Source organism: Mytilus galloprovincialis, chromosome 1, assembly GCF_965363235.1.
Source record: "Mytilus galloprovincialis chromosome 1, xbMytGall1.hap1.1, whole genome shotgun sequence".
In the NCBI taxonomy this organism is placed as follows: domain Eukaryota; kingdom Metazoa; phylum Mollusca; class Bivalvia; order Mytilida; family Mytilidae; genus Mytilus; species Mytilus galloprovincialis.
This window is the reverse complement of record NC_134838.1, coordinates 52,954,155-52,964,018: the sequence shown is the minus strand read 5'-3', so window position 1 is coordinate 52,964,018 and position 9,864 is coordinate 52,954,155. Positions and strand designations below refer to the sequence as shown.

Sequence of the window (9,864 nt, the reverse complement as noted above, 5' to 3'; positions counted from 1 at the left end):
GTTTCTAATTACATCAACATTTTATGAACATACACAAATGTAAAATGCATCGAAAATAAACGTCTCAGTTGTAATTCATGTCACAAAAAGTGGGCTCAACTTTGCATGTTGATACTCTCAGAGACAAAAAATCATCAACAAGGCGGTTGTAAAAATCAATTAAGCGATTGGGTGTTTTGATTTGTGTGTATTTTTCAAACTACACTTAATAGAAAAACAAAGAATATAGGTATCCATGATACCAAATAAGTACATCCACGACAAGATATACACAAAAAGCAAAAGAGCAGCACATTTGTTGCTATTCTTCATCTCGAAGTCACACTTGTTGTACTTGTTCAGTGACGATCAATTGTTGGAAAATCATAAAAATGTCATAACCTACCAAAGCTATCTATTCAAATATCTTATGAAGCATACATATATCTAAATCAAATTTAAGGTACAATTGGTTACGTATTATTTGAGGAAATAGAATCAGTACTGTGTTATTATTACAACTGTACAAGTCTCTGACTATTACCTCATTCATAATATGTGTATTTATGTACATTATTAATACATTAACACATCACATTAAAGTACATATATCTACTATGACGTAACTAAAAAACCAAGTATTTACAAGAGGAAATAATATGTGCATTTGAACCAATTCAGTACATGTACGGTTTTTTTGTAATTTGCATACTGTGCAATTCTATCATATAAAAGTTGCTTTGACATTTATGTCAAAACAAAAATTACAAAATTCACCATTTGCGGTTTAATAATATATTTCCTTGTTTACAAGTAAATAATTAACATTATAATTGAGATGGTATAAAAGAACAAATCTGAAAAAGAAAACATTATTTATTCATTCGAAAAACTGATAACTGCTTCAAAGGTAAGATTTCTAAAGTTTTAGTGTTAAGTTTTTCTTTAACTTAGAATTTAGAATTTTTCTTTTCAATATAACATTACTTTCAATAGACAATTTGCCTCTTTATTATTTTTAAAAATATAAAGGAATTGAGCAAATCTATTAGAAATTAATCAAATATGCAAGTCTTATCACATTCGTATGTAGTAATTGTTTTATAAAATCATGATTTTAATTATACACCATACATACAAAAATTCCAAAAAGGATAACATTTTCAGTAATGAAATTCTAGAAAATCAGTTTCTCTTTAATATATTTTCGTTTCCAAACAGAAATATCATGAAATATTATACAGATCAGTTTGCATTTTTTATGAAATTAAATAACACATTACGTATGAGTAAAGTCAATGACGAATTTGCACGTTTGCTTAAGTACATAACTATATACAGCTTCATGTGTTTTATATAAAACAAAACACAAGCGTTTTGTGATTGAATTTGTATATCCCTGAACTTAATGTTGGACTTAAAAAAAAGCATACATTTATTCCTGTAAATTCGCTCGACAATATTGTTTTGTTGCAATTTATTTCCCCCTTTTCATTTTTTTTTTATATTCTTCTTGTTGACTCACTTTTGAACTTTAACGGTTAGTTTCTTTATCCCTTTTTAGTTGTTTGTCAAGTTATTGACGATAAACAAACATGCAAAATATGATCTATTAATTTCGAAATTTTAAGTAATTTGAAGTAAAACGCTTGCAGGGCTAAATTATAATAAGTAACCTTTTTTATTATATGATTTAAAGTTATTTTTGCAAACACATGTTTTCAAACATGCTTATGTTGTATATTTCAGATTCTTGAAAATGATGAGATTTGAAACTATGTCATTGTCAATGTTATTGACCATAATGTCAGTAGCTGGTAAGCATTAACTTATATTCGCTTTCCAAGATTATTATTTTTTATTTTGCTTTCAAACTGTGTTGATACCATAATCTCTGATAACACTCATGAAGAAAGAAGAAACATGTGTCTGGCGTACCAAATTATAAGTCTGCCACCTTTGATAAGCTTTTTGTAAACAAATTTGTCTGATGTTTTTAAAGTCAAGTTCTAGTTACCGAACAAAGATACGACGCTTATAATTCGGTACTCAATATTCGTGCTTCGTCTACAAAAGACACATCAGGAATGCTCGAATTTAAATGTTATACATGTTATAATGCCAAATCAAGTTTGAATTTAAAGAAAACCGAGGATCCCAAATGTCCGAAGTGTTTTTATATAATTGAAAGTTTTGCAGTTAATTTATAAACATGTGTAGTCAATGATATTTAAATTTATAACTTATGGATCTGCAAATATATCATTAGGAATTAGATTTATAATAAGAAAAGGCACTATATGATGATTTTTCTGTATTCTTATTAAAAAAGTAAGTTTTCAAAGAATTTTAAAATATTTGTTTGATATAAGAGGGTGGTGGTGGTGGGGGGGGGGGGTGTGTGCTTGCACGAAACAAACGTGAAATAAGACATAATTTCACGTTGAACGTGAAATAATTTCTGTAATGAACGTTGCACGAAAAATAAATACTTTTATTTGAACCTTTTGTGACTGAGTCACTGTCTTCTTGTATATATTAACTCTTTGTTTTACTTGATATTCCCGATTCAGTATACACATTTATGATATAATTGGTTTACGACTTTTAAAAAAGTATTTCTTGACGATCCCTGCCAAGTGTTTGAATTTTATTTGAAAAATACCGAGCACGCAAAATAAGACTTTGAAAATCACGATGCACGTAAAATTAAATAAGCAGAACACGTTGAACGAGGCACCCGTCTTGCACGACTGAACGTCAAATAAAAAAAGTAAAAACACGTTGAACGTGAAATAAAAAACGACGATCACGCTGCACGAAAATAACCATTTACCACCCTCATATAAGTTTTACAAACCTCATATATTTCGTTACAGCCTATACACCTACAGAAAAGAAATTAGGTCTACATGGAGTGAATAAAGTTTTACAGCTTGACAATGGAATTGGTAGAGACATTGGAGGTCGTCTTGGAGACTCACTCTCTGTATTGGATGTAATTGATACAAACAGACGAGCAGGATCTGACAGAAGAAGTTCAGCCGTCTCTGGAATTATAAGAAGCTCTTCATTTCAGAATTCTGCTGGTATAGCAAGCAATGATGGTATAAACAGAAACTGTCATTATGAGTGTGGAGTAGATAAACTTTGTAACCTAGGACAGAAATGTGTACGCGATGGTTGTGACAGTTATTGTGTCCAAGTTTCATCTGGGAGTGTCATTGGTGACTCTGGATTGTCGGGGTCTGTAAGAAGTGGAAATGGAAATACAGTTTCAGAAATTATTAGAGGTTCATCATCTGACATTTCAAGACTGTCAAGCAATGATGGTTCAAAATGCAGTTATGGATGTGGAGACAATAAACTATGTGCATCAGGACATAAATGTATCCACGAAGGATGCAACAGCTATTGCGTTCAATTATCATCTGGTAGCCTAATTGGTTCAGGTCAGTCTTTAACCGGACGTGTGGGTCTATCTAACAATGGTCATTTGGAAACTATTGGTAGCAGTGGTTCAATGTCTGGTCACACAGGTTCTGATATTCTTGACGCTATCTCAGCTAGACGAAGTGGCATTAATGCATTGGACACAATTACATCTAGACGTAGTGGCATGGATGCATTGGACACAATTTCTTCTAGACGAGGAGGATCAGTTGGATCATCTGGTTCAATTATCGTTTCTCAGTCAGTAGAAGGAGGTCGCAGTGAATGTAGGAAACTATGTCATACTGATTCAGATTGTCCAACAACTAAATACTGTACCAACGTTAAATGTCACAGGCTTTGCAGAAGAAGGCCATCTAAAGGATACTCAGGATGAATATAATAAGAACTTTGAAGAAATCCACATTTTTTACCCAAATTGTTTTTTGTTGTTCAAATCAATAAAATGATAAATACAATTAGTCTTGTTATAAACATATTCAGAATTCTACAAAAACATTGAATAGTTAAGACAACGAGTCTATCATAATCATAAATTATATACCCCATACCGACAGATAAAAATACACATAAAGGAAAAAATAACACAAATATGAAAGTCAAGTTATTTTGTTAACTCTAAACTGTCATTAAAAAAAGAAAGAATATTTCGGACTAAAGATATAACAAAAACCGACGAAGGACATGATATATATGGTAACCGCTCCCGTAAATAATAAAAAATGAATGAAGGGTTAATGAATAGGTTGTGTGAAGAAACCATATCAGACACACGTTAGCATAAAACACAAAAGACATGAAAAATTAAATTCTATCATTGTGTTAACCCTAATGTTGGCCTTTTGGTGAGGTTAATAATAATTATCAAAGGTATCAGGATTATAATTGAGTACGCCAGACGCGCGTTTCATCTACACAAGACCCATCAGTGACGCTCATATCAAAATATTTATAAAGCCAACTAATTAATAAAGGCAACAGTTTTAAACCGCTGTTCGAAATTCATAAATCGAGTGAAAAAAACAAACCAAAACCAGGTTACAAACTTAAACTGAGTGAAACACATCAAATATAAGAGGAGAACTACGCCACAACAGAAACACACCATTGAAATATAACACACACAGAAATGAACTATAATGTTACAATGGCCATTTTCCTGACTTGGAACAGGACATTTTAATTTAAAAAAATGGTCGGTTGAACCTGGTTTTGTGGCATGTCAAACCTTCCGCTTTTATGGCAATGCTAAATATAACATTAAAATTACATTACATGATATGACTACAATACAAATAAATGGGAGAACATATAGGACATATAGGACAGAGAAACACACGAATTATAGCTAACAAAAGGTGCCAGGTTTAAAATTTAACACACAAGACAGTCTGATGAAAATAGTTCGAATGCCAAAACAAAGTACAAAGTAAAGGAGCATTGAGGACCAAAATTTCCAAAAAGTTATGCCAAATACGGCTAGGGTTTTCTGCCTAGGATAAGAACATCTTTATCATTTAGAATAATTCATACTTTTGCAAACAGTAATTTTATAAAATGACTATAGAATAGATATAATTAATAAAACCGGTGACTAACTACAAAATAAAACGGATAGATAAATAATTAAAACCAGCATATAAACAACCGCGTTAGCCAAATTGATAAACGCACAAATTTAAGCAAAAACATGTTGTCAAAGGGTGCCAAATTAAGCGTGGCATTTGTACAAACGCCCAAACGTGTCCATATTTTAATAAAAACCAAAACGTGTCCATATCAAGTTTTTTATTTTACTGGAACTATCATTCGTGTTCATACTATAAAAACGTAGGTTATTTTTGGTTATTGTTTTTTTTTTTTATTATTGTATACTCATTTTACGATCTTTTACTATTACATTAAAAGATAAAAACAAATTAATTAAATTCTCTTACTCTGCGCATTAAAAATCTTTGTAGCATTTCACTCTTCATACTGTAATGTGCCATAAGTTGAATTTTGGAAGGCAACATTTTAAATTTTTTTTTTTATTTGGAACGGCCTCCATACTACATAACAGACATTGAAGTAGTTTCTTACTGAAGTCATAAACAAATCGGTCTTCATTCTCATTTATTTTTTTAGATAAAAATCCCAACTAGTGGTAATCCCAAATAACCGTAAAAATTAAGGCCCAATTAAGTTAATATGATGTCGTTCAAATAACGAATGAAATATTTGGCATTGGACGTTGTGTCTCTTGTTCGTATGTCTTTAGTGATGCTTGTAACCTAAAATTTATTAAAAATCAGAACTGTTATAAATACATGGGAGGTCAATTCGACTGAGAGCCCACCGTGCAATATTCTGATTATTATGAAAGGCATCATCGGAGTTTATTAGTATAAAATAATTTACATAGTAAACGATTAATTCAACTGTACTAACATTATTTGTATGTTCGCTCTAAATGAGAATGAAATACTTGCAACTGGTCAATAAGAAAATACAGTCAAAAGTTAATTTATATGTTACAGATTGAATTTACAATTATGATAATATAAATAAACGGCATTAAACTAACTAATGCTAATAAATAACCACTTCATCAACTGTGTCCACCATCATAGAACTTTCGAGTTTAGGACATGTATTAGAACTAAAAGACACGAGACGTTCTGGCGTTTAAAAGTGGACACGTTTGGGCGAATAACAATTATCGGACACGTTTGGGGGTAATGAAATCGGATACGTTTGGGGAAATTGATTATTATGGACACGTTTGGGGAGAATAGACACGTTTCGGGGAATCGGACACGTTGAGGGCAGGACATGTTTGGGAGTGTTACATTTATAGCAATGCGAATTCACACACAGCAAAACAGTCACAATCGGGAATAAGTCACGTTCGGTAATTAAAAGATCAGACGACGTAATGACAAACTACAATCTAAAACGTTGTAAAAATGTCCTTAGTTAGTTTGAACAAAGACACATCGTATGGATCGAGATAGATACTCCGATGCAGCAGCTGCTGGAATGTTGCTACACAGTTCACAATTGGAAAGCTGAAACCATCTCTTTTGTCGTAAAGTTTTGTTTTCCACCGACCATTTATTATTAATTTCTAGATGTAAGTAAAGACATGAAGCAGACTCATCTGTTGTATCAATAATCTTTAATTTAATTGGATATATGCGTTCAACATAGTCAGCAAATTATGAATTATTCAGTGACAGAACATCATTTTTTTGGCGGAAAGTGAAGTAAAATGATATTGCTAACTTCTTTTTTTTTCTTCCAAAGAAGTTTCTGTATGAAGCCAGCCTCATAGGAATATAGGAACAAGTGGGCAAGAAGAGGAACACAATTGGTAACCATGGGGATTCCGGTAGTATGTTAAAAAGTACGTCCTCCACACGTAACAAATATGTTGTCGATCAAGAAATCAAGCATCTTCACAATGTCAGTTTCTTTGATTTTTATGTCTGAATCCGAGTTATTTTTTACAAAGTAAGATTTATCCCTCTTTAAGATAAGATACTTGTATTTACCTTGTTCTTTTTTGATGAAACAAAGCAATACCAACTGTTTTCAGTTTGTCTTTTAGTTTGGTATTGGGGGTACTCTAAAAAAAAATTGGAATGTTTATTATATAAAGTATCTACATCTGATTCACAGCACCTCTAGAATAGGATGTTTTACAATAACTTTAAAGCCTGGCTTTGATTGCTTATAAAATTGATGTTAATATTTTAGAAAGAGGTTTCTTGGAGCACTTGGAAGACCAAGCAATATACCATTGTTTGTAAAAACACTTATGTAGTTTAGGTATTCGATAAAGTTATGGGAAATACAGTTCTTCATCTTTGATTGAAATTCCGAAGAAGCATAGCATTGAGTATCAAGGATTTCATATTTAGAAAGTGTCGTGGGGGTATATATTGAATTTCAAAGTGAATTGTCAATACCTAGTTCATTTGTTAAGCATTCTATGTAATGTGATTTACACACAAAAACGATGTTGTTTGGAACTTTATCTGCAGGGACAACAACATATTTGTCATTGAGGGAGGACTCGTATATTGGATTGTTAAAAACGATCGATATTGTTTTGGACAATATAACCCTAAATAAAACGACACAATAAATGCAAGACGTACGATTATATTTTATATATATTACAATTGTCCAATTTCTTAAAAAAATGTTTATTATAAATAATTCAAATATCAGAAATATAAGCCTACTAACAATAAGTACGTTGGAGGTGCACTGAATTATATCATAGTTTTTATAAACATGGTGGTTATGATCCCCGGAAAATACCAGGAACATATTGTCATTTGTGAGTTCGTACTAACGTCTTCTTCTTTGTGTCAGAAACAAATAGTTGACCGATTATAATTTTTGAAGACGTTCGTATTCAAATTATGAAAAAACCCGACACCATGCTAAAAAACAAAAAAACGACAACAAAAAACATATATTTCAGTTTATAATTAAACTTGTATTGATTGAAGACATATAGATAAGAGGCAACTCCCATTTATTTTATTTTATTTTATGTTAAAAGGTAAAAAGTCAAGGTCAAATCTACTTCTTAAACAAACAATTGTCATTTGTTGTTATTTTGTGAAGGTTTGAGGTACACTAGCGAATTTAGTAAAACTAATGCAAATGAATGTAAATAAAAACAAACAGGAAACTGCTGTTGGTTTAAAATGGTTGATATTAAAGGTATCAATTGCTTTGTATAGTTGTGCATATTATAAAATGTCTGGTTTCAAATAATTATCTTGAATATGTATTTCCTTTTTTCTTTTTTCTGGATATATTTACTACGATTATGCTTTCACACCGAATGAGTTGTTTGTTTGTAATGCTATCCTCCGATTAAAAAAGCCATGTGAGGATTTCTGCAATAAGGACCTAAAACGAAGCATTATACAGTTTGACAAAATTTGATAAGACTCTTGAGTCTTCTTTATTATTGACCTCATGTGTGACAGATAAGCTATACTTAGGTTGATGAAATATCTTGAAATGAAATCGTTAGCCTTCCTGGCCATATATATGTCAGGAAACATAGGGTCAGGGAACCAGAGCCTCATACAGTCTGGTTTAAGTTTAAGATTATCCCAAAAAAGCTGGATTTATATTGGAACTCATGAAAAATATTGGGCATAATTGGGGTTCTTAGACAACTGATGTTTTGTACTTTCTGTATAATATAGAATATATTTAGTGATAAGTTGATAGTCAACTGAATGGTTACACATGTATACAGATGAAAAATCAGGAATGGAAATCCATAATTTATTTGTCTCTCCAAATATGCTATCAAAACATTAACTAAATTTTATCATCGGTATAAAGACATCATTCGTAAATATAGCTCAACATGCAAAATTCTAATACGTTCAGGTATTTCACATCCAATTTTTTATGGAAATATTCTTTATAAAGCACAAAGGTGTCAGTATTCACCTCAGAAACTTACTAAACCTTTGAATAGACTTATTAAGAAGGGATATAATTACGATTCTGTTGTCAAGTCATTAAAGATTGCATATTTTGGCGTTAATATTGAGTCACTGATAAGGTCTTTGCATCGGAACTAAACACATTTATTCTAAAAACAGTTGTTGGCATGACACGGGTTATGTTCTTCTCATATATGTTATGATGGTATGATACTAAACCCCTAACGGGAAGGATTGTGCCTGATGTTCATATGATGAAATCATAATCTTTCAGTCAGTTTAATTGAAGTCTGGAGCTGGCATGTCAGTTAACTGCTAGTAGTCTGTTGTTATTTATGTATCATTGTCATTTTGTTTATTTTCTTTGGTTACATCTTCTGACATCAGACTCGGACTTCTCTTGAACTGAATTTTAATGTGCGTATTGTTATGCGTTTACTTTTCTACATTGGTTAGAGGTATAGGGGGAGGGTTGAGATCTCACAAACATGTTTAACCCCGCCGCATTTTTGCGCCTGTCCCAAGTCAGGAGCCTCTGGCCTTTGTTAGTCTTGTATAATTTTAATTTTAGTTTCTTGTGTACAATTTGGAAATTAGTATGGCGTTCATCATCACTGGACTAGTATATATTTGTTTAGGGGCCAGCTGAGGGACGCCTCCGGGTGCGGAAATTTCTCGCTACATTGAAGACCTGTTGGTGACCCTCTGCTGTTGTCTTTTATTTGGTCGGGTTGTTGTCTCTTTGACACATTCCCCATTTCTATTCTCAATTTTAGCATTCTTAATTATGAATATATATTTAAAAAAATTAAAAAATCTCAATATAAATGTGCCGTTCAGTTATGATTAGACCGTCGTGCAGGTTTTCCACGTTTTTCATCAATTGCATTTCGGCATTGGTCTAGCTTCAAGTAGCTGTTTCTTTTTGTTATAGTTTCAGTGCTTTATACTGATCTGATGTGCT

At 31.9% G+C, this 9,864-nt stretch overlaps 1 protein-coding gene across 1 annotated transcript; it reads left to right on the top strand.

Annotated features, from left to right (window-relative positions):
- The first annotated feature begins 852 nt into the window (after positions 1 to 852).
- On the top strand, positions 853 to 3,853 carry LOC143078073 (uncharacterized). The gene is made up of 3 exons (XM_076253062.1): positions 853 to 889; positions 1,729 to 1,796; positions 2,859 to 3,853. Exons 2-3 carry the CDS (start codon positions 1,739 to 1,741, stop codon positions 3,806 to 3,808), a joined length of 1,008 nt encoding a protein of 335 aa, XP_076109177.1. The 5' UTR covers positions 853 to 889; positions 1,729 to 1,738; the 3' UTR covers positions 3,809 to 3,853.
- The last annotated feature ends 6,011 nt before the right edge of the window (positions 3,854 to 9,864 follow it).

Coding starts and splice junctions, on each gene's coding strand:
- LOC143078073 (XM_076253062.1), top strand. CDS start 1,739: ATGATGAGATTTGAAACTATGTCATTGTCAATGTTATTGACCATAATG. Junction 1,797..2,858: donor GACCATAATGTCAGTAGCTG/GTAAGCATTAAC, acceptor ATTTCGTTACAG/CCTATACACCTACAGAAAAG.